Source organism: Bos indicus x Bos taurus, chromosome 1 (genome assembly GCF_003369695.1).
Source record: "Bos indicus x Bos taurus breed Angus x Brahman F1 hybrid chromosome 1, Bos_hybrid_MaternalHap_v2.0, whole genome shotgun sequence".
NCBI classification, from domain to species: Eukaryota; Metazoa; Chordata; class Mammalia; order Artiodactyla; family Bovidae; genus Bos; species Bos indicus x Bos taurus.
In genome coordinates, this window is record NC_040076.1 from 58,375,640 (window position 1) to 58,400,134 (window position 24,495).

At 44.2% G+C, this 24,495-nt stretch overlaps 3 protein-coding genes across 8 annotated transcripts in view; 2 read left to right on the plus strand and 1 right to left on the minus strand.

Annotated features, from left to right (window-relative positions):
- The window catches only part of GRAMD1C (GRAM domain containing 1C), a 99,421-nt gene extending 96,296 nt beyond the window's left edge, over positions 1 to 3,125 (plus strand). For all 4 annotated transcript variants that reach the window (XM_027523490.1, XM_027523567.1, XM_027523640.1 and 1 more), the window contains one exon: positions 1,464 to 3,125. In XM_027523490.1, coding sequence (XP_027379291.1) covers positions 1,464 to 1,544 — 81 coding nt within the window. In that variant the 3' untranslated portion in view covers positions 1,545 to 3,125. The remainder of the gene's footprint in view (positions 1 to 1,463) is intronic.
- Positions 3,126 to 3,652: 527 nt separating this feature from the next.
- ZDHHC23 (zinc finger DHHC-type containing 23) lies at positions 3,653 to 18,792 on the plus strand. Of its 3 annotated transcripts, none has more exons than XM_027523950.1 (5): positions 3,653 to 4,068; positions 4,653 to 4,847; positions 9,486 to 10,196; positions 11,769 to 11,927; positions 13,956 to 18,792. In XM_027523950.1, the coding sequence occupies exons 2-5, from the start codon at positions 4,705 to 4,707 to the stop codon at positions 14,221 to 14,223; spliced, it is 1,281 nt and encodes a 426-aa protein (XP_027379751.1). In that variant the 5' UTR covers positions 3,653 to 4,068; positions 4,653 to 4,704; the 3' UTR covers positions 14,224 to 18,792. The 3 variants fall into 3 exon arrangements, with proteins under 3 accessions (XP_027379751.1, XP_027379638.1, XP_027379726.1); XM_027523837.1 differs by having other exon boundaries at positions 3,654 to 4,068; positions 11,760 to 11,927; XM_027523925.1 differs by having other exon boundaries at positions 3,854 to 4,068; positions 4,672 to 4,847; positions 11,760 to 11,927.
- A 2,026-nt stretch (positions 18,793 to 20,818) lies between these two features.
- The window catches only part of CCDC191 (coiled-coil domain containing 191), a 98,842-nt gene continuing 95,165 nt past the window's right edge, over positions 20,819 to 24,495 (minus strand). The window contains exon 17 of the mRNA XM_027524058.1: positions 20,819 to 22,219. Within this exon, the coding sequence (XP_027379859.1) occupies positions 22,075 to 22,219 (145 nt within the window). The 3' untranslated portion in view covers positions 20,819 to 22,074. The remainder of the gene's footprint in view (positions 22,220 to 24,495) is intronic.

The window sequence follows — 24,495 nt, forward strand, 5'->3', positions numbered from 1 at the left end:
AATATATGGTCTTTTATGCCTGGCTTCTTTCACTTAGCATAATGTAAAACTGCTATTTGCTGGTTAAAACCATCTCCTCTACCTGACCTCATCCTGGCCCAGTGCTGCAGACTTCTGCATTAGAGTCCATTCCCTTCTCCTTTACTGCCCTTTAGGTTATCTCAGCTGCTCCCCTAACTTAGAATACCACACACACCAATGGCTCCCAAAGCATCTGTCTCACCCTGACCTCTTCTCCAAGTCCAGACTCATACAGCCACTTGCTAACTTGGTGTCTTTACCTAGACGCTAACAGGTGCCCCGGAGAAGGCAATGGCACCCCACTCCAGTACTCTTGCCTGGAAAATCCCATGGATGGAGGGGCCTGGTAGGTTTCAGTCCATGGGGTCTCTAAGAGTTGGACACGACTGAGCGACTTCACTTTCACTTTTCACTTTCATGCATTGGAGAAGGAAATGGCAACCCACTCCAGTGTTCTTGCCTGGAGAATCCCAGGGACGGGGGAGCCTGGTGGGCTGCCGTCTATGGGTTTGCACAGAGTCGGACATGACTGAAGTGACTTAGCAGTAGCAGCAACAGGTGCCCCAAACTGATTGTGTCTAAAACAGAATCCAGTTTTCATCCTGAGCCAAACTCAGTTCTCCTCTAATTGAAATAATTTCAAAAAATGATACTATCATCTTCCAGTTGTTCAAGTGAAAAACTTGGTATCATAGTGTATAAGTATATATTTATGGCTGTGATTATTTGTTTTGGTTCTGAGTCCCTCACTAGTCTGTGAGTTCCATGAAAGCAGGAACAGTGCCTATTTGGTTCACCATTATATACCCAGGACTTAGCACAGTGCCTAGCATGTAACAGGTATACAAAAAATATTTGTTGAAAGAATGAATTTAAAAATGACTACAAAAAAGAATAAGATATAATTTTTGCTCTCAAGTTGTCTAGAATTTTATTAGAGATATCAGATGTCCATGTGTATGATAAAGACTACTTAAAAAAGTACAAAATTAAGCATCAAAGTAAGTAGTAATAATTTAGGAGTTTAGAGGCAGGATGATTAGGGGAAACAGTGGGGATGGCTCAGTTTTCGATAGGTGGAGATGAACATGAGCATTATAGCAAGCAAAGGCCTGGAGTGGAACTTGAGTTGTTTAGGGGATGGTGGGGAGACCACTGCAGCTTCAGAAACCATTTCAGAAAACAAGCTCCTCACTTTGGATTTTCTGATGAATAGACTTATTGGTAGGTAGAGTACACGGCAGTATGTTGTAGGAAGAAGTATAGCACTGCAGCAAACTGGAAGAGCCCTTTCACACTGACAGATAACCTAAGAACAAGGCATTTGATAATCAGTCTTTTATTTGGGCATCAGTATAGACAATTTTATTAAATGCAAACTTTTGGCATACAAATAATCAGAAAAATTTAAACAATGTGATTTTGAAAATTTTTCTCTGCAGTTGAAGAGCTCACTCATTATGCTTCAGAGAACCTTTGATCTACTAAGTAAGAACAAGACTGGCATGACTATCCAAAGCTAGTGATCTTAAGGACCAAAATGGTAGAGATATGTGGAACCAAAAGACAACATCTTGAAGAAAACCAGAAGATGAAGGATTTGAATGGTCATAGGAACATTTCAATATTTTCTCATTATTCATACTTCTAAGATGAACATTCTTTTTAATAACAGTTATTGGAGAATTAGCCTCTGACAGCCTTAAGAATCCATCCTTTCATTTCTTATACATAATTCTAAGCTGTGAATTTCTCCAGTGAAGCATGAAATATTTTGTGGATTTGAAGTTCTGTGACACAAAAAGAGCTGAGTGGTATGGCCTCATTTTCACAGTGAGGTTTGAAGTTTGATGCTCTAAGTTTATCTGTTAGCACAGAATTAGTTTGCATCCATTAGGCTGTTTTCACAGGTAAACATTAAAGAGGATAAAGAAGACAACGGAAGAAGCCTCTAAATCATTATTATCTTTGAAGGATCAGTTTTCAGGCATATATTATAACATAGCTTTGTGTACTGTAAATATTACAGTGTCTTCATTTATTTAGCAAGGAAATTCAATAGTTGAACCTTTTGAATCTGCATGTTGATGATTATCTGAAAGATTCTTCAGCCATGTCGTGTATGAAGGAAATAGGTGTTTCTTCAGGTGGCTGTCAGAGGTGCAATTAGCTTGCCTCTTCATACATCAAATGGCAGAAGAGTCCACTTCAGAAAAGGAAGCATGTAGGATACCAACCCTCAAAATGAAGAACTGTGCTCTGAGTTTTAAAAAGATTATGTTAAAACCTGGGCATTTTAGTGTCGGAGCAACTGCATACTTGAACCAAGCTTGGCTTCAGCTTAGCAAACTTTTATGATGGAAATGAGCCATCTGGTTGAAAATAATTTGTGGATTACTTTTCAGTAGCCACGTATGGCTTTATTTACTCATTCACGTGTGGCTATAGTCAGTCAGTTGTAAGCCAGACACAAACTTTAACTCTTTAATGAAGATTTTGGGGGGCATTATCTCCCAATACAAGTGCACTGACAAGTTGTAAATCAGACAGGAGCTTTGGCTCTTTCAAAGTTGTTAGGCATATGTGTCTTAATACAAGTTATGTCCCTGGAACAAGAGAGAGACATTGCAGAATAATTTGTATATATTCTTACTGTTTGAATAACAATTGCCTTTAAATGTTTTTTTGCCCAGAGTCATCCAAGCCACATGGGATTGCTAAAGTCATTTTTGCGATGCCCACAGAGACAGAAAAGTATTGACTGGATTAGAGGAGAACCAGGTTTCTCTGGGTGAATCCCAACTAACCTACCTACCAGTGTAGGTACCTGGAGGTTTTTTGATAAGGATTTATGAGGTGTCTGACTGTGAGCAAGAATGACTGAATTGTCACTCTAAAACTTGTTCTCTGTTAAGTTCACAAAAATGGTCAATAAGAAGCTGAATATTTTTGTGATGTTTCCTCAAAACTTGTACTTCATAAAATACCTCAAAAGAAAGTTACCAAAGTTGCTTTATAAATCATGACTAAATATGTATGCAGAATTCAATTAACTGTATTTGAGCCTATGTAAACTGAGTATAAATAAAATCCAAAATGTCTAAGTTGTTTTTCTTCTTTTTCTGTCAAACCCTCCCCAAACTAGAAACCCTGTTTCAGTAAAAATATATACATGGGCCGACACGCTTTAAAAATTTTTTGTGCAAAATTAAAACCCAAAAAGGACTCTCATCCTAGGGCAGTTTTTATTTCTAATATGCAGCCTGCTGGTCTAATGCAGACTGCTTGCCGGAAATCATGAAAATGAACAAGTTGGATAATTAACAGATCAAGGACAGGGATGGGCCTTTAAGAGAAGGTTAGCGAATTTGGGGGCGGTACATCGGTAACAATTCGCGGTGGAGAGCTCCACCAACGCCTGTTGCTGTAGTCTCAGTGAGACTGGCCGACCCACGGCTCTCCTGTACTTCGGAAACCCTCCCGGCTCCGGGGTTTCCCGTATTTCCGCCTCCGCGCCTTCCCCGACCCGAGGCTCCCGAGGCTGCCCCGCCCACGCACCGCCCGCAGGCACCCGCGGGGCCGGGCGGGGTGGGGCGGAGGTGCGGGGCCAGCCCGGGGCCCGACCGCCTGGACCGGCTCCGGGAGCCCGAGCTCGGCTCCTCCGCGGCCCCGGGCGGCCGGGCCGCGGGCCGGGGAGGGGCCTCGCTAGGGCAGGGGGGGCCTTCGCACGTGCGAGCGGGCGGGGATCCCCGGCGCCGGGGGCGGGGCACCCGGAAGCTCACGGACCTGCGGCGCTGAACCCCGCCGGCCCAGGGGCGGCGGGGACGCCGCGGGGAGGCGGGAGCACCGCCCGGGCGGCGGCCGGCTGTGGTCACAGGTGGGCGGCAGCAGAGAGCGGAGCCGGGGTCCCCGAGACTCCAGTCATCGCGCCCGTAACCCAGCGGAGCAGAGATCCCGGAGCCGCGTCCGCGCCCCGGGAGAAGCCAACCCTGCTCTTCTCCGCCTCGGCCTCTTTGGCTGTGGCCGCACCTCGGCTCCGGAGCGCAGGTAACTTCCCTCCCAAGGTCATTCTTCGGGCTGGGCGGCGTGGCGTTCTCGGTCCGCCCACGTTCTTGCGATTGACGGGGGCGGTAGAGGCGCGCCCAGCCTGCTGAGGAGAAGCGGGGCTGGACGGCGACCCCGAGCGTTGACCGAGCTCCTCTCCCGAGCCGGGTCGTCGGCCCCAGCGGGTAGACGCTTTGTTTCCGCCCGCAGCCCCGAGGGTGTTTCCATCCGCACCCAAGCTTCGGGCGGGGACAGCTCGGTTCTCCCCAGCCCGCACCCGCAGGTGAGCGCAGCCACCCGCGCCCGGGCTGTCCCGGGCCGCGTAGTCGGCTGTCGTCATGGGAACCGCTGGTGCCCAGACGGCGCTGGTCCTGGATCGGGGGTACCTGGCATTGAAGGCAGCTCGGAAGCGGCTGGAGCCCTAGAGCTCTGCGTCTGGCCAAGGACAGCCAGAAAATCCTGATGAAAAGGGGACCACCTCCCCCTCGTTCTCATTTTTTAATTCTCAGGCGTTGGTGGTTAATCAGAGATGGAAGTGGATGTGTTTACGAGATGTGAGTTGTATTCGTTCCACTTTTCTTTCTGAGGGCTTCGTGTGCCTCGTAGTGACAGGTGGAAATCACGACCCAGAAGGGCACTATGAAGCCAGTGAAGAAAACCAAAGCGGAAGAACCTGAATTGGAGCCCCTGTGCTGCTGCGAGTACATAGATCGAAATGGGGAAAAGAACCACGTGGCTGCTTGTTTGTGTGATTGCCAAGATCTGGACGAAGGGTGTGATAGGTAAGCACTGTGTGTTTCTTGATACTGACCCCACCGGCCCTTTTGAGAACTACTATGTATACTTGGCGCTTAGCCATCCAGAACACTAGAATTTGCTCTTCATTCTGTTTCTACTTATCTCCAACTGAAAGTTGTCTTTCTGTGTCAAGTGTGAGGGCTTGATAAAGATGAATCATTATTCAGTAGTGCACAACTGTCTGTTCAGCACAGTTTATTAGGAATTATTATTTCTCATTTAAAGGGAGAAGATGATGGAGAGAACAGGCAGATAATGAAATAGTAGACAAGTTAAATTGTGTAAAAAAATAAAATGCAGGCCAGTACAATCTGTAAGTTTAAAATGAACACATTAGTACCAGGAAGTTCCTACATTCTCAGTGGTCTCAGCATTCAGAGACTGACACCTTGGGACTGGCTTGCACTTGGCCACAAAGGGCCTTGAGGGTTGAAAAATCGGTCTCACCCTTCTTTCTGGGGAGGCGATCCAGCAAGAGGCATGATCATACCCTGGACGGGTTGTTTTCAGCATGAGCAGCAGCACTATCCTGATTGATGCTGTTACATTTGGCTTTTATTTTCACCATTATCCCAAGTGATGAAAATTAACTATCCAAAGAACCAGTTTCTAACATCACTGAAAAAATTTTGTACCAAATAGTAATAACCTGGTCTTTATCCATTTTCTAAGTAATTATGTACTTAAAAACTGTTATCACATGGAAAGCATAGTGTGGGGAGGACAAGGATGGTGGAGACTTGCTTTCCCCATTGGTAATTGCTGCTGCTGCTGCTGCTAAGTCGCTTTAGTCGTGTCCGACTCTGTGCGACCCCATAGACGGCAACCCACCAGGCTCTCACGTCCCTGGGATTCTCCAGGCAAGAACACTGGAGTGGGTTGCCATTTCCTTCTCCAATGCATGAAAGTGAAAAGTGAAAGTGAAGTCGCTCAGTTGTGTCCGACTCTTAGCAACCCCATGGACTGTAGCCCACCAGACTCCTCTGTCCATGGGATTTTCCAGGCAAGAGTACTGGAGTAGGGAGCCATTGCCTTCTCCACATTGGTAATTACATCTGGTTTAAAAAAAGTCAATGAAATGGTATATTGCTGACTTACATCTTGGGTGTGTTAATCTTGCCATGAGAAGCATTCCTGGGGACTACTGCAGTCTAGTATTCCATAACCCCTTTATAATTCTTCCTTGACAGTGTGTATAATGTCTTATTATTGTTTAGTGCTAAGTTGTGTCCAGCTCTTTTGCAACCCCATGGACTGTAGTCCCTAAGGCTCCTCTGTCTATGGGATTTCCCAGGCAAGAATACTGGAGTAGGTTGTAATTTCCTTCTCCAGGGGATCTCTCTGATCTAGGGGTCAAACCCATGTCTCCTGCATTGCAGGTGGATTCTTTACCACTGAGCCACCTAAAAGGCCCTGTATAATCTTTTACAGGTACCTTTAAGTATAGGTTCTTTAGACTTAGGTAAAATCCTAAGATTTTCCATCCTGAGAAAATGGAGCACTTTGGACTAATGAATGGAGAAATGATGCCTTTTCTGTAACCTGCATCACTCAAAACCACTGCTTTTCCATTAGCCTTCTAACTCTTCCTGCCTCCCAACCCTTGAGACCTGAGCTGCCCCTGAGTTCTCTTCTCTTCATATCCTTCTCTGGAGATGAGCTCCCAGCGTTTCCATAAACGTGCTGCTCTGTATGCCTCCCGTATAGTTAGTTCCCATTCATTTCCAGGTCTAGCCCTATTCTTTAAAATTCTAAATTTCTAAAATTGATGTTATCCTTCCTTCAACTGTTCCTTTCCATAATAGCCTAAGTATGCAAAAAATTCAACAATACCACCTGTCCACCAGACTCCGTCATTTGAGTCATACTAGTGTGATCTCTTTTCTCAGCTATTTGTAAGGCAACCATTTTGCCTTTTTGCATTTCTTTTTCTTAATCACCGCCTCCTGTACAGTGTCACGAACCTCCGTCCATACTTCTTCAGGTACTCTGTCTATCAGATCTAATCCCTTGAATCTGTTTGTCACTTCCACTGTATAATTGTAAGGGATTTGATTTAGGTCATACCTGGATGGTCTAGTGATTTTCCCTACTTTCTTCAGTTTAAGTCTGAATTTTGGCATAAGGAGATCTCTTCAAGAAAGTTAGAGATACCAAGGGAACATTTCATGCAAAGTTGGGCACAATGAAGGACAGAAATGGTATGGATCTGATAGAAGCAGAAGATATTAAGAAGAGGTGGCAAGAATACACAGAAGAACTATATTAAAAAGGTCTTCATGACCCAGATAATCACAATGGTATAATTACTCACCTACAGCCAGACATCCTGGAATGTGAACACAAGTGGGCCTTAAGAAGCATTACTAGGAACAAAGCTAGTGGAGGTGATAGAATTCCAGTTGAGCTATTTCAAATCCTAAAAGATGATGCTGTGAAAGTGCTGCACTCAATATGCCAGCAAATTTGGAAAACTCAGCAGTGGCCACAGGACTGGAAAAGATCAGTTCTCATTCCAATCCCAAAGAAAAGCAGTGCCGAAGAATGCTCAAGCTACTGCACAATTGTACTCATTTCACACGCTAGCAAAGTAATACTCAAAATTCTTCAAGCCACGTTTCAACAGTACACGAACCATGAACTTCCAGATGTTCAAGCTGGATTTAGAAAAGGCAGAGGAACCAGAGATCAAATTGCCAACATCCATTGGATCATATAAAAAGCAAGAGAGTTCCAGAAAAACATCTACTTCTGCTGTATTGTACGCCTGACTGTGTGGATCATTACAGACTGTGGAAAATTCTTAAAGAGATGGGAATATCAGACCACATGACCTGCCTCCTGAGAAATCTGTATGCAGGTCAAGAAGCAACAGTTAGAACTGGACATGGAACAATAGACTGGTTCCAAACTGGGAAAGGAGTACGTCAAGCCTGTATATTGTCACCATGTTTATTTAATTTATATGCAGAGTACATCATGAGAAATGCTGGGCTGGATGAAGCACAAGCTGGAATCAAGATTGCTGGGAGAAATATCAATAACCTCGGATATGCAGATGACACCACCCTCATGGCAGAAAGCGAAGAAGAACTAAAGAGCTTCTTGATGAAAGTAAAAGAGGAGAGTGAAAAAGTTGGCTTAAAGCTCAACATTCAGAAAACTAAGATCATGGCATCCGGTCATGATCACTTCATGGCAAATAGACGGGGAAACAATGAAAGCAGTGAGAGACTTTATTTTGGGGGGCTTCAAAATCACTGCAGATGGTGACTGCAGCCATGAAATTAAAAGACACTTGCTCCTAGGAAGAAAACCTATGACCAACCTAGACAGCATATTAAAAAGCAGAGGCATTACTTTGCCAACAAAGGTCTGTCTAGTCAAAGCTTTTTTTCTCCAGTAGTCATGTATAGATGTGAGAGCTGGACTATAAATAAAGCTGAGTGCCAAACAATTGATGCTTTTGAACTGTGGTGTTGGAGAAGACTCTTGAGAGTCCCTTGGACTACAAGGAGATCAAACCAGTCTATCCTAAAGGAAATCAGTCCTGAATGTTCATTGGAAGGACTGATGCTGAAGCTGAAACTTCAATACTTTGGCCACCTGATGCGAAGAACTGGAAGAGACCCTGATGTTGGGAAAGATTGAGAGCAGGAGGAGAAGGGGATGATGGAGGATGAGATGGTTGGATGGCAATCACTGACTTGACGGACATGAGTTTGAGCAAGCTCTGGGAGTTGGTGATGGACAGGGAAGCCTGGCGTACTGCAGTCCATGGGGTCGCCAAGAGTCGGACACAACTGAGGGACCAAACTGAACTGAGTGTGATCTCTACGCTTCCTGACGCTACCCCCTGCCCTCCTGAACTGGTTTACTCTCCAGGCGCAGGATGGGTTTTGTGTTGCACTCAGGTCTCTCCAGGAGAAGGCAGTGGCACCCCACTCCAGTACTCTTGCCTGGAAAATCCCATGAGTGGAGGGGCCTGGTAGGCTGCAGTCCACGGGGTTGTGAAGAGTCAGATACGACTGAACGACTTAGCAGCAGCAGCAGCAGCAGCAGCAGCAGCAGCAGGTCTCTCCACAGAACGCCTCCTTGCCTTCCTCCCCACCCAGATGAGTACTAGCCAGCATCAAGTTCCAGCACAGATTCCCTTTTCCACAAAGACCCCTGTGATGACTCCACCCAGAAATGTGTCCTCTCTTCTGAGCATACTTTACAGTGTTGGCCTGTATAGTTCATTGGGCGATTTTATTATTTTGTCACTTATCTAATATTTCTTGAATTCCTGTGTTGTCTTCACAACTAGATTGTAAATGGTTTTTTTGAGAGTTTTATGTCTCGACACCTACCCAAGTCTAAACAGTACTTAGGTGGAATATGTGTGTATTCCCGTGTATTTGTTCCATGTAGAAATAGTTCTGTTAAATATCTAAATATTTTATCATTTGAATTAAAAAATTATACATGAATCTGTAAGGCTCTTGTTTAATAGTAAGGAAGTTAAACCCTTGGCCTTTGGCATCTTTTATCATTTACCTTGCTGTCTGGCCTGCAGTGTGGGGTGGTTTTTAATTCAACAAACATGTACCATGGGCCTTCTCTGTGCTCTTTCTGAATAGATGGATCACGTGTAAGTCCGTGCAGCCTGAGACCTGTGAAAAGATCATGGACACGATCTCAGACCGCCTCCGGATTCCTTGGCTTAGGGGAGCCAAGAAAGTTAACATTAGCATCCTTCCCCCACTGTTCCTGCTGCCTGTCTTCCTCCGAGTGGCTTCCTGGCATTTTCTCCTTGGGGTGGTGGTTTTGACCTCCCTCCCCGTGCTGGCTCTGTGGTACTACTACCTCACTCACAGAAGGAAAGAACAGACTCTGTTTTTCCTGAGCCTCGGACTGTTCTCTCTGGGCTACATGTACTATGTGTTCCTGCAGGAAGTGGTCCCCAAGGGGCGTGTGGGGCCCACTCGGCTGGCTCTTCTTACCTGCGGGTTATTGCTCATCCTCTTCGCCTTGTACAGAGCCAAGAAGAATCCAGGCTACCTCAGAAACCCAGCACACAATGACAGGGCTCTAAGTGGCAGCCAGGTCGAATGCCTGAACAGAAAAGGGCCTGAGAAGCCCAAGGGGTTCCCCAGCGCAGATCTGTCTGGCGGTCTCAACAACCGCGCACCCAAGGATGAGACTAAGGACTCCCCGAGGACGTCGGCCGGAAGCCCGGCCAAAGGGAAGGATGACTGGTGCGCCAAGTGCCAGCTGGTGCGGCCAGCCCGGGCGTGGCACTGCCGGATCTGCGGCATCTGTGTGAGGAGGATGGATCACCACTGTGTCTGGTATGTTGGAAAGATCTGGAGGCTTGCGGAGCCTACAGAAGCCCTCCTGAGACTCGCGGGGCGTGCTTTCCCTTTGTTTCCATCCTCGTCTCTCCCGCTCCCAGCTTTACACCTTGTAGATATTTGTGGGCTGTATATGGTGTTGCCACTTAGTCATCAGTTTTTCGAGCTTCACAAATTTAGTTCTTTTCAGTCATTTCCTGAAGGTGTTTTTTTTTTTTTTTGGGCTTTCTCTTCTTAGCTGCCCCTCATTTTCTCCTTACTAAGAGAGAGGTATCTACAGTTGAATGACATTTAAAAAAAGAATGTATTAGAAGTAATACAGGTGCGTCTCCCTCACAGAGCTTAGGAACATGTTCCTGTACCTCTAGGTGACTCTTATCCTCTGACTGTGTATTCTTCCATCATTTAGATGTACCAGTGATTTCTAGTCTACATTCTTAAGGCTCTTCCAGATAATTCCCTATTTGGTTATCTGTGCAGAAGTGGGCTTTTTTGGGGCACTTCTCTGCTGCCCAGTGACAAATGAGGACACCTGAGGCCTGTAAGATGTGAAATGTGACTTTTAAAGAAAATGTTGCAGCTTCACTGACTAAATCTTAAAAGGGGTGTGATTCACTCAGATATGAATGTTCTCAGTAGCTTGTTCACAACTTTCTCACTCTTGAGGCAGTCACAGTCAGTGAATTACTCTTTTTACGCCTAGCATTCTGATCATGTTCCACTCTCCCTCTTAGAAGGGGATGTGGAAAAGGGTGCTGACCGCCCGGACGGCACAGAAGCGGACCTTAAGTTCAAGGCTTGTGAACAGGGACAGCTGTTTTTCTGGGGCTTTGGGCTTTAGGAGTAAACAGGTATTTTCATTTTTAGGTTTTCTTCTTCTCTGTCTTCATCATTTATTCTCATGCATGCCTGTGTATGTGCGTGTGGGGTGGTGGTGGTCCATTTGCAAGCGCTGGTTTGCAGAGGGCCTGACAGCCTCGCTTATGAGATCTCTGCCCATGGATTATCCTGATGTGCCCGTCCACGTGCCCTGCAAATGGCCATGACATGGAACTCTGTACGTGACAAGTAGTCTGCATACTATCGAGCTGTTCTCCAGCCCCACACTGCATTTCTAACCTCCTGGGATCTTTTATTAATATATGTATTTAATAGGGTTTTTTTTTTCCCACACTGTGTAATACTTCTGATTTAGCATTTTTAAGTTTTTATAACTCTGATACCATCTTATCCTTATGGCAGTGATGACAGTGTTAACTCTTAACACTGGGTGACAGACCTCACTAATATCTAGAAAGATTTCTTAGCTGTGTTTTACTTTTCATGTACTCTTGTCCTTAAACTAATGAGATGATTTCTCTTTGCAAAGATTAGAGAATGTAAGAGTACATCTCTCAGCAGACGAAATTTTAATTCCCTAAAAGTGGAAAACAAGAGAACATATTTTTTTTAATAACTGAAATGCATACTATCCCTGTATTAAATGCTTTCTTGTTTATTGAGTTACATAGAGAACTTTTAAAGACATGTTTGCTTTCTTCCCCCTTGTGCTGTTTTGAGGATAAATAGCTGTGTCGGAGAATCAAACCATCAAGCATTTATACTTGCCCTTTTGGTCTTCCTGCTCACCTCGGTGTATGGGATAACGCTGACCTTGGACACCATCTGTACAGACAGAAGTGTCTTCACAGCTCTCTTCTATTGCCCTGGAGTTTATGCAAATTACAGGTGAGATCCCCATACAGGGGCCCCTGGAAGAGGGAGTGGATTTGCAGTCAGCATAAGGGGCTGTGATCTGCGGCTGGGTGAGGAGTTCTCACCCAAAACACGGGACAGGTTCTAGGGGTGCTGGGTAGCCCCAGAATTGCTAGTACACAACTGTGCAGTGGATATGTGCATTTTTCTCGGGTGATGTCAGAAGGAGCGCTGACCTTAAAAAGTGAGGAACTAGTGCTCTCCAGGTAAGACCAGGCTTACTCAGGGACTTCAAGTGACCACTGGCATGCCAAAGGTAGCTGAAACTGCAATAACTCTCAGTCTCTGGGGATGAGTATCAGGGGATGTTTCACTTCATTGCTGCTTTCTGGTGCTCTGTAGCCCAGTCTTAATTTATTGCTTCTGACCCTTTTCTGAAATGCTTACAATCTCTATAACCTTTCTTTTCTATTTAACCTCCATTGATTTTTTTTTTCTGTTCTACTTTTTTTTTTTTTTTAATCACCACTCATGATCACTATAGTATCTAGGTCAAAATTTCCTTCAGCGTTTTTAGGTTGGGGCCCATTTATCTAGTGTGAGGACTACCATGTTTTAACAGAAGCTGGAATTTTTTTAGCTTTGGCCTAGCCCCCCATCCCCCTCACTCAAAACTCTGCTTTAGGACATTTATCACAAGCCACTAAGAATAGTAGTTACTGAAGAATTTCACCACCTATGAAGACTCAACATAAAGAGGAAAGGACACTCTTAACCCGAGGAGGGCCCGTCTGTTCTAATGCCCATGAATGTCTGGGTCTGTAATAGCAAGGAGCAGAGCTGTCCATGGACTGGTACAGACAAGCGCCTGGGCAGACAAAGCAGACTGTCTTGAAAACAAAGAGTGAGAAGAAAGCAAAGGACCTTGAGGGTCCTTGTATGTTAGTAAGCATGAGTTTTTAACCTGTGGGCCTCATAAATGAAACGAGGAACATAGTCCAGCTACTATGTTCTCAGTGCTGTGGACCAACGATTCACGTCTCCTCCCTGGGTCTTAGTGTTCTCATCTTTGAAGTGCTTTAATCATCCCTTTCAGCTTAACAGTGAAGATTCTGAACCAGTTTCCAGCTAACTCATTTGCACATGTTGACCGAAAATAACCAATTGGCAGACATCAGATGAGCTGGAAGGGGCTTTCTTGCCCCATGGGGTTTTGTTTGGTTTGCAGAAGTGGGGTTTGAAATGTGGTTGTGCTCCTGATGCTCCTGTGGAGCTGACCAGGAAAGGGCTGCCTGTGCGGGGAGCTGTCCTCTGACTTGTGCTCAGCAACCTGAGAGGACGGAGATGAATAACCTCAGCATTGCTCATCGGAGAAGGCAATGGCACCCCACTCCAGTCTCTTGCCTGGAGAATCCCATGGACAGAGGAGCCTGGTAGGCTGCAGTCCATGGGGTCGCTAAGAGTCGGACACGACTGAGTGACTTCACTTTCACTTTTCACTTTCATGCATGGAGAAGGAAATGGCAACCCACTCCACTATTCTTGCCTGGAGAATCCCAGGGACGGAGGAGCCTGTTGGGCTGCCATCTATGGGGTTGTACAGAGTCGGACACGACTGACTCGACAGCAGCAGCAGCCGCAGCAGCATTGCTCCTGGGTTCCCACCCACAGTTCCTGGAGGGACGTTTTCGGCAATCTCATGGCGCCTTTATTTTCTTCTGCACTGAAAACAATTTAGGAATTATTCATTCAGCAAACAGATTTTGAATGGTGTTGTGTCAGGTATTGTGTTGGTTGTATGGGGGCTGCAAAACACACAAAACGGTCCTTACTGTTCCCGTTTCACACCCTAGAAAAGGGGGCACCAGTAATGATAAAATAGGACATCTTAATAGTCATAAATGAAGCAGGTATTGGCATTCCGAGGATGGGAAAGGTGGGGTAATCAGAGAAGGTGCCAGAGTCCTTAGGAGTAAGTACTGTGTGTGTAAAATGGTACCATGCGGACGGCTTTCTCAACGTGAAGCGTCCGCCGCCCTGACCTGCCTTTCCCGTTCCCAGCTCGGCTCTGTGCTTCACCTGCGTGTGGTACTCTGTGATCATCACGGGGAGCATGGCCTACATCTTCCTAATCCAGCTGATAAACATCAGCTACAACGTGACCGAGAGGGAGGTGCAGCAGGCCCTGCGACAGAAGACGGGGCGCCGGCTGCTCTGCGGGCTCATTGTGGACACAGGCCAGTACAATCGGGGCTTCCTGCGGAACTGGCACCAGTTCTCCACCCTGGGCGCGCACCCCTTCCACCACCCTGCCGAGGACATTGTCTGAGTGCCTTCTGTACGGCTCCAGGGGTGGGGGGTGGCTCCTCCCTCTGCTCCCTTGCGTCGGACACTTCGGTACACGCAGGATGCTCATGTTTATCCCTTGTTTCCTAAAGGCATTATAGGGCCATGCTCAGGTTTAGGCGCTGGACTGGGAAGAAATGAGTTTTTCTGACTTCATAACTTAAAAAGAGATTTTTATATCTAAGAGGTAAAAGTAGAGCCATTCCTTTCCAGTCACCTTACTAAGTCACCATAAGTTGCGGATTGCTAATGCACAAACGGATAGAAGCAGTTCCCACCCATTACTATGGGAGAAAGAGCCTTGGATCAGGAGAGTTTCTAGTCCCTCTTTCAATTCTGAATAGCCATGCGACCCTCAGTCAAGCCCCTTCGCCGAGTCTCAGGTTTACCTGTCAAGTGGGTACTGATGCCTGCCCTGGCTACCTCACAGAGCGGATGTTGGGGGGTGGGGGTCCCGTGAGGGATGGGTTATGTTAGAAAACACAGAAAAAACAACTAAAGCACCAGAGAGGTATGAAGTATTATTAGGAGAATACTAAGACTGGAAAAAATATTTGTAGGTCAGAATACTGAAGCTAGTATTATTGGAGTAATCCGTTTTCAGCATTTCAGAGTGAAAAACAGATCCTCAAATACCATGTTGTACAGTTAGGGGAATTTCTCTTTCTGAGGTATTAGATGTTAACTACTCAAATAGATGACCAGATGGATTTACGCTATCATCTGATATTGAAAGGATAGTTGATGATTTTAAGCATAATTATTACTAGTATAATGTACAGTGGTCATGAGTTTAGGTGATGAGTTCTTATATTTACCTTACTTCTTATGTATTTATTCTGTTTGGATTTACTCCAAGTAACTCCAGTAGGCATCAATGTTTTTTCCTTCCCATGTTTTGCCTGGTCAGGTGCTTGCACACTTGTGACAATGACTGGACAAGAACAGACACTCCTGTGGGAAACAGTTCACTCTCTTTCTGGGTAGGGTGGCTGGTTATATCAAGGGCTTGACGTTTTTGTTCACGTAAGTAATACAGATACTGTCAGCAACAGCACTAAGTTGCAAAAACCAGTCTTTTGGCGTTCACATTGTTCTGGCATGAGCTCTATTTGAGCGGCTGATTGATGTCTTCCCACTTAACTTGCACCTTCTTCTCATTCACCTTGCCCAAGATAGAAGTGTCTCACTGGGAGAGAAGAAACAGGGTATATGTGGTTTCCACTAATTAATAGATTACTGTTCTTCCCTAGTTCTTCCTAAATTGTTTCTTTAATCATATCTCAAAATGGAAAATGTATAAAGGATTAACTATTTGGCATGGGCCCATTCTGCCATAGAATTAAGATGAGGCAATTGATATCACATGGGGAAAATACCCTCTTGAAATACTTGGTTTTGTACCTGTACTTCTTTATAAAACCCCAAAGAATTCATGAGTTCTTAAATTTGCCTTGGCTTATAGCTTAACATAGGAGAAATATTTCCAGCTTTTTCAGTCTTTCTGTGTGTGCTGCTGTAGCAAGAGGTTTGTAAAGGTCGAGAGGAAACATTGCTACTTGTACATCTCTGCCCTCTGCAGCTGGCACCACCCCTAGTCCTGCCATTAATCAAGGCTCTCCTCAAGACACAAACCACATTTTTATACAAGCTTGTCATTGCTCTCCCCAGAGATGGACTGTTTAATGAATGATAGACTCCATATTACATTGATGATGAGCCAACGAGCAAGTCTGGGGATGTTAGCAGTCTGTGGTTTGTATAGTAATGCCCTATCCCTGGCCCAGAATCAGGCATTTATTTGGAATTCATTGGAGCTGATATAACTAATTTCTTTATGTATGGTTGGAGATAAGAGAGAGTAATAATGTCAAGGACAGCACACGTGGCCAGAAATCTCTGATTATAGTCTCCTGAATGCCAGATTCAGAGCCAACTCAGATTGTTTAGCAATTGATAATAAAATTAACAGAAATGTTAGGATAGTCCATAATCTTGGCCTCTGGCCAAATCTTTAGCAACAATGAAAATACAGTGTGCTGAAGATGTGTGTCTGCTCAGAGGCTCAGTTGTGTCCCTTTTGTGACCCCATGACTGTAGCCCCCCAGGCTCCTCTGTCTATGGGATTCTCCTGGCAGGAATACTGGAGTGGAATGCCATTTCCTCCACCAGGGGATATTCCCGACCCAGGGATCACATCTGCATCTCTTACATCTCCTGCATTGGCAAGCAGATGCTTTACCACTGGCGCCACCTGGGAAGTCCCCAGCTGAAGATGAGGACTACTCAAAAGACCAGACTGATCCGAGAGAATGAGGAATGATCACCATCTTTATAACAACACACCCCCAATAGGGTTACCTGGATGGGCAATTCACTGTTTCCCCTCACTCAGATAAGGACTTTCTTTGCATATTATTCTGGCTGATTGTAATTAAGGTGCTTGTTTGAAGTTCTTTGAGAACTTCATGATTGGCAGTGTATAGAAGAAAGCACAAACCTTTGCAAAGCTCAGTGGTTTTGTGGAGGTAAAAGCCCATTGAAGTATTTGCACCAAAAGGAGCAGCAGCCTATCTGTGAGCAGTTTCTGTAGACTCTGAGACGTCCTTTAGCTGTACTCCTGGACTTTCAAGCCTTTTTACCATCTGGAACCATATGAGGGATTTTGTTCTTTTAAAGGACAAGGTCTCTGTGAAGGAATGATCCCCAGAGAATGGTGGTGGTAACCGTGGGGAATTGCCCAGCAAACCTGAAGCCCATAGTTTCTTGGCCGTAGGAGCAGGCTTGCCCCATTGTGGTGCAGACAAGTGGGTCTCCCCCTGTCACCCCACATCCTCAGCCTCTGTTAAACATACTGGATGTGGAGTTTACTAAATGATCTACTGTGATCTGACCACTTATATTATGGTCATGCCACTGTGTCCTCTTCCTGGGGAAGAGAAAGTGTTCCACTTGGAAGAGGGAGAAACCATTAAGGATCAGGACTGCATAAAGGGAGAACATCCTTCAATACTCAAAAACGTTTCTTATGCTACCCAAAGAGTACTTTGTGGTTATTGCTGGTCATACCTGAAGCAAGGTGACCATCCGTTGACAATGCCTTTTTGGTAGGTTTCTCTGATGCTGCTGAAGTCAAGCCTTAAGTGTGTTTTGGGAATGCTGGGCTGCCCTTCTCATGTCAGCCACCCGTGTGTGTGTGTTTAGGACCCTGTAAATCTTTGCTTTCCAAGTAGTCATGGTTTCCTTTGGTGAATGAAGTACTTGTCTTCCACTGTACCATCTGCCTAGCAGAAAGACTGCTACGGACTTCCTCTTATGCAATAGTCCTTGGTACTTGTAAAATTTTTAGCAAGAAAAAATTTTCTATACTAGAATCTTCCACTGCCAGAAGACACAATGCTGGTAAGGTTCTCTGTAAGAGTGACCATTTGCTTAATAGGCTATTTCCTTTGGGTAGGCTGTTAGCTTTTTTATTATAAAACTCAACTTATATAGGCAAAAATATGACATCTTGAAGCACAGTTTTAACCAGGATGTTTAAAAATTAATGTTTTGTGAGGTTTAAGGTCTCTTTAAATTAGTTAAGTAGGTTTATATGACAACTTCATTTTAGCCATATTTTGGTATCCTGTATTTTAAAAAGCATTTCCTCAAATAAGAAATGGATAATGGAGACTTTTGCTTGAGGCACCTGTTTGGAAAATGGTTTTCTCATCAGCAGCTTGACAAGTGTGCCATTTTGTATTAAACATTACAGACGTGATGCAGGTGGTGAATGAGAAGTAAGCTTCACTTAATGCTGAAGAAAATTCAGTATGTTCTTGTGGATGTTTGTTGTGACTAATACAAACTTTTTGCAAAATCAGCTACATTTAATCCTGTTTCTAATGGATAGTTATTCCCACTTCAGTTGGCACAAAGCTTTTCACTGTAGTAGCAGCAGCAGGTCAAAAACTGGTTGAACAGAGACCTTCTTTAGGGGTTGTGACTATTTCCGTCAGGCCTGTGACTCGTCACTACTCTAACCTTCCTGATGGCATCTTTTACTTCTAGAAAAATCATACTTGTAAGAGCAAAGCTTTAAAACCACAGCTAGTCTATTCTAGTTATGGATGCAACTAAAATCTGCTGTTTCTTCAGATGGTGCCACTGACAAGATGCTGTGCTACAGAACTCACAAACTCATCATGTTGTGATCCTATAGTCTGCGTGATTTTGACCGTTTGAGTTGTTAGGGCTTCTGAGCCTTTTCATTTGATTGCATTTCTGGGTCTGATTTTAGACTAGAGGAAGCCCAGGAAAATTTATTTAATATTATATTTCATATTTAATGTAACTAACTCAGCAACGCTAGAGGGGATTTCTGAAGCCAACTCTGGAGGCTGTGGGCTAAATGTTTTGCACTGTTTTTATACTTGTATTCGTATCCTCTTATCACCTCAGACACAAGGCCTTTCAAATGGAAATTTAAAGACTGACTGCCATTCATGTAAAATAATGTACTGTGACCAAGTTGTTTAAATGGAAAATAAAGTGCTTTCTTTAAGGAAAATAGTTGATGCTTCTTGGTTTGTCTCCTGAACTCTTGAGCCTTAAGAAAGGCCTGCATTAGAGCTGGGCTGCCTCTCTGGCTACCTGTCCTGCCCATGCTGTGGATGGAAACTGCCCCCAGCCCTCAACTGTTCTTTTCCTTGTGGTTACTTTTCCAGTTGTCTAGGCTGGGGGTACTGCTTATTCGGGCATTGTACTAGCAACAGTGTTTCATTTGTTTTTGGCTGGGCAGCATGTGCAAATTTAGTCCCCCAGGGATCAAACCTGCCTCCCCATCCCCCCTCCACTGGGGCTTGGAGTCTTAACCACTGGACTGCCAAGGAAGTCCAGCAGTAACATTTTAAATCATATCTTTTTTAATTGGAGGCTAATTACTTTACTTTGCCCACCTTTTGGCCTTTGGCCACCTGATGTGGAGAGCTGACTCATTTGAAAAGACCCTGATGCTGGGAAAGATTGAGGGCCGGAGGAGAAGGGGACGACAGAGGATGAGATGGTTGGATGGCATCACTGACACAATGGATATGGGTTTGGATGGACTCCGGGAGTTGGTGATGGATAGGGAGGTCTGGCGTGCTGTGGTTCATGGGGTCACAAAGAGTCGGACACGACTGAGCGACTGAACGGAACTGAACTACTTTACAATATTGTAGTGGTTTTTGCCATACACTGACATCAATCAGCCATGGGGGTACATGTGTTGCCCATGCTGAACCCCGCTCCCACCTCCCTCCCCATCCCATCCCTTAGGGTTGTCCCAGTGCACCAGCCCTGAGCGCCCTGTCTCATGCATTGAACATGGACTGGCGATCTATTTCACATATGGTAACATACATGTTTCAATGCTATTCTCTCAAATCATCCCACTCTTGCCTTCTCCCAGAGTCCAAAAGTCTGTTCTTTATAGCTGTGTCTATTTTGCTGTCTTGCATACAGGGTCATTGTTACCATCTTTCTAAATTCCATATATATACGTTAATATACTGTATTGGTGTTTTTCTTTCTGACTTACTTCACTCTGTATAATAGGCTCCAGTTTCATCCACCCTATTAGAACTGATTCAAATGCATTCTTTTTAATAGCTGAGTGATACTCCATTGTGTATATGTACCACAGCTTTCTTATCCATTCGTCTGCTGATGGACATCTAGGTTGCTTCCATGTCCTGGCTATTATAAACAGTGCTGCGATGAATATTGGGGTACACTTGTCTCTTTCAATTCTGGTTTCCTCGGTGTTTATGCCCAGCAGTGGGATTGCTGGGTCATATGGCAGTTCTATTTCCAGTTTTTTAAGGAATCATCACACTTTTGTTATAGTTTGCATTCCCACCAACAGTGTAAGAGGGTTCTCTTTTCTCCGCACCCTCTCCAGCATTTAAATTGTATCTTTATGATACAGCAGCAAGAAATTGTTAGGTCATTTACTAAGTTTCTTGCTAAGTAGGTCATTTTCTAAGTTATTTTCCTGTGTCTCTTCAGAGGGTTTCTATAGGTAGGTAAAAAGTCCTTGCTGAAACAATCAGAATGTGGACTGCTGAAGACTCAATTTCTACTGATGCTTGAGGTGAAATCAAAGCAAAATAAAGCTTAAGAGACAAAACTTAAGCTTTCTGCAATTTATTTATTTAGACCCCTGGCAGGTTTATATGAGGGATCCACCCTTCTTTATCTACTGGCTTGGCATTAAAACAAAATTGGTATTTTATTTCTGACTGCTAATACCAGCCAGTGTGCTAAAGATAGGTGAAAACAGATTGTGATTTAGACAGGAAGAGGTTAACTATGAGTTGCTTTTAGTCCGTTTCTTTAGTGGCCATTAGTCTTAGAGTTTTTAGATGATGACTACAATCATATTAAAGGAAAAGATAAGTGAGAATAGGGACACTGGAAGAAATAAAGCTCAAATAGTGTTTTTTTTTTGTATCTGAGTAAATCATAATACATCTTCCATAGAAGAAGAATATGTCATTTTGTAGGTGGTGTAGCTAGATATCCCTTCTACGAAGTAAGAGACAATAACACGATTTATTGAACAACACACAGAATTTTATTGCCAACTCAAATTTTAAGCTTACCAAATAGTTATAGTTACCTCAGGGCTGCAAGAGACTGTCTCATTTTACTGTGTGTATTTACTGCCTGAATTTGTTGTTATGTGCATGTACTTTGTAATGAAAACTTTTTTTTCTAGCAGGTAACTCTTTCAGACAGTTCACAGGAATGTTGTGTCAGTCTTTACATTCTTTAGCACCTTAAAGATTAAAACATTCTTTGAATTCAAGATAAGTACCCTGATGCTGGGAAAGACTGAAGACAGAAGGAGAAGAGGGCGACAGGATGAGATGGCTGGATGGCATCACTGATTCAATGGACATGAACTTGGGCAAACTCTGGGAGATGGTGAGGGACAGGGAGGCCTGGGGTGCTGCAGTCCATGGGATTGCAAAGAGTTGGACACTGCTTGGCAACTGAACAACAAGCTTGATACACAGATCAAGCTGAGCTGAGGATTAGAAGACAGATTGAATGTGTTATTTCAAGTTTGCAGCTGGAAGCGTGAGCTGACATTTTAACAGATTGCTGGACGGCCTTTGATAGTCTTTGCTTTTGGAGTTCTTTTCACATTATAAAAGTGCACTGAGGAGAAGGATCTTTGGTTTCCCGGTTTCTCTGAAATCAGGAGACGCTGCTGCCTTTGCAGTGACTTCCCAGAGTGCCTTTTGATCCAGTTTTCCATCAGGTGGGCAACATGGACAGCGTCTGGCAGAATGCCTGTTGCTGATGCTAAGGGACTAGATGACTGGCCCTCCTTTTCTAAGGACTCACTGTTTTAAATTTCTATTTAGTTAAAGTTCCATTTGTCAACAATTCACATTAAGCTATAAGGACACATTTTCCTGCACAGTCTTAGGCAAAGAAACATTGTCCTTTTTAAAGTTTATGATACTAAAAATATATAGGGTACATCTGAACAGCAGAGCCCAAGACTGTTCCTTTGGATGGTCCTGCTGTGATAAATGCTTTAGTGGGCTGATTAGCAATCCAAGAGAGATCAAAGAAGGAAGTGTACATTCACAAAATAATTTCTTTGGTCCAAAAAGTATGTGACAGAACATAAGCCATATATTTGCGCGTATACATGGGTGGGGGGAGGTAACCCACACACGGACCGATGAAACTCCCATTGTAAGCACTGCACTGCGCCTGCGTGGGCTGTGGCCCCCTGTCCACCACAGACTCCTTACCCAAGGGCCGAGCATCTGAGTGCTGCATGGCCGAGTCACAGCAGTGTGAACATCTGGAAATCTGGAAGAATTTCAGCTACCTTCCTACGGAGCTGCTCTCGCCTCTCTTCTTTTTCTCTTTCCTCTTTTGTAAATTTTGCAAACTTCTTCCATGTCTGAAACATGATCCAGAGAATCCTCCTTTAACAATAAAAAGAGAAAAAGTGATATACTGAGGAAAAGTTAACTTTCCATCAATCTGTGCTGAAAACTTTAAAAAATCACCTTTATTGTGAATAAAATGTTATAGGAAAGATACAGAAGTCACAGTTGGGATTCAGACAGTATGAACACGGTGAAGAGAATGAAGCAGCAGCAGCGGGTGGGAGTGACTGACAGGTTCTTCTCTTCCGTCGGTGGTCAGGGGAACCCTCTGTGAGAAGAGGACGTCTGAGCCGAGCACCCGGTGGCCTCTTGAGTGCACCAGCCAGGGGACGCGCTCCTCAGGGAGGACCACCTTACGGGAGAGGTGGGACTAGAGGAGCGGGGGCTCGAGCAGCCAAAGCGCTTGTGGTGGAGATGCTGGGAACCTGCTGCAGCCTGTGCAGCACACGCCAGTTACAAGCATCGAGGTCCTGGTGCTTGGACATATATGGTTTAAAAAGCCCACTGAAATTTAAAAAACCTCACCTCCAATGGTCTTGAATTTTAGTTGAGGAAAAAAAACACCCTTGGGTCAGGATCTGAAAACATGGTCCAGAGGCTCACGTGTTGAAGCGGGGGTGTCTGTTGTCATAGGGAGGCATGCGATGGCCTGTTAGGATAGCATGACTACGGGATTCCTTAGTGCCCACTCCAGCTTTGCCCCAGGGATGGAAAAGTAGCCCAGTCTCTGCCCAAATAGGGTTTAACCTGGCGAGCAGATCACCTCAGTGCTGCAGAGAGCTACGGTGGTGGAGATCCTGCAGTGAGCGCCCTTACTGCCTGGTCTGGTGGTGAGGAGCATCAGAAGGTTTTGAAAGAGATGATGTCTGAACTTTTTTAAATTTGATATATGACTGTTTCATTTGTATTTTTAGTGGCAGTTGAGGTAAAGTGACAATTTAAGTAGTAATTGCTTTTATTTACATTGTAATATTACATACTTACTATAAAGTGGTATTTATAAACTGAATGCTAATTGTTCATAATCTCCAAAACTTTTTTTTCATGTTAAAAGTGAAGTGGCTCAGTTGTGTCTGATTCTTTGTGACCCCATGGACTGTAGCCTACCAGACTCCTCAGTCCATGGAATTTTCCAGGCAAGAGTACTGGAGTGGGGTGCCATTTCCTTCTCCAGGGGATCTTCACAACCCAGGGATCGAACCCGGGTCTCCCACATTGTAGGCAGACGCTTTACCGTCTGAGCTACCAGGGAAGCCCTGTTATTTTCATGTTATTTTTCTTTATATTAGTAGATTCCTACAAGATACTTGGTGTGATTCCTGTGCTGTACAGTAAATACTTGTGCCTATTTTATGTTCAGTAGTTTGTGTCTTAATCTCATACTCCTAATTTGTCCCTTCTCCCTTCTTTTTCTCGTTTGTAACCATAAGTTCGTTTTCTCTGTAAGTCTGTTTCTGTTGTGTGTATACTTTCATGTGTGTTATTTTAGATGCCACATGAAAGTGATATCATATAGTCTTCTCCGATTTAATTCACTTAGTATGATAATCTCTACGTCCATCCATGTTGCTGCAAGTGTCAATATTTCACTCTTTTTCAATGACTAGTTAATATTCCATTGTGTGAATGAAATATTACTCAGCCATCTTCTTAAGCCAGTTACCTGTTGATGGGCCCTTGATTTGCTTCTTTCTATGTCTTGGCTACTGTAAATTGCTACTGTGAACTTTGGAGTACATGTATCTTTTTGAATTAAAATTTTCATTTTTTCTGGATATATACGCAGGTGTGGGATTGCAGGATCATATAGTAGCTTTAGTTTTGAGAGGGTAACAGGTAGGAAGGCCAAGGGTCCCCAAGTAGAGGAAATAAACTGCAAGTGGCAGACTTTTTTCCTTTCTCTATTCAAAATTAGAAGGAGGTTTCTTTTCAATTCTGTGTTGTCATGGCAACACCTGGTTCTCCCTTAACTTTTCTCAAACCTTGAGTTAATCAGTATGTTTTTCTTATGGAAATATTTTTCTTATGCTATGTTAATGAGCTATGTATTTGCCTTGGAATCTGCCTTTCTTCAAGTGGGTTAGGCCTAAAGACTCAAACCTTGAACCTATAATGGCTTAACAAACCAGAATGTCCTACTCATGGAAATGTTCTCTTAAGCTATGTTAATGAAACTAGGTATTTGCTTGGAAACCTGCCTTTGTTTAAGATTCACGTCAATTGTTTTAAGGTGGGGGATGACTCACCTTGTGCCAGTGCTATCTCAGAATGCATGTGGTGGGAAAGGGGCCTGATGCAGCTCTCTCAGTTTT

Excerpts from the sequence above, each read along its gene's own strand:
- ZDHHC23 (XM_027523837.1), top strand. The coding sequence starts at position 4,705 with ATGAAGCCAGTGAAGAAAACCAAAGCGGAAGAACCTGAATTGGAGCCC. Across the intron at positions 10,197-11,759 it reads ATGGATCACCACTGTGTCTG|GATAAATAGCTGTGTCGGAG; the intron begins GTATGTTGGAAA and ends TGCTGTTTTGAG. Across the intron at positions 11,928-13,955 it reads GGAGTTTATGCAAATTACAG|CTCGGCTCTGTGCTTCACCT; the intron begins GTGAGATCCCCA and ends TCCCGTTCCCAG.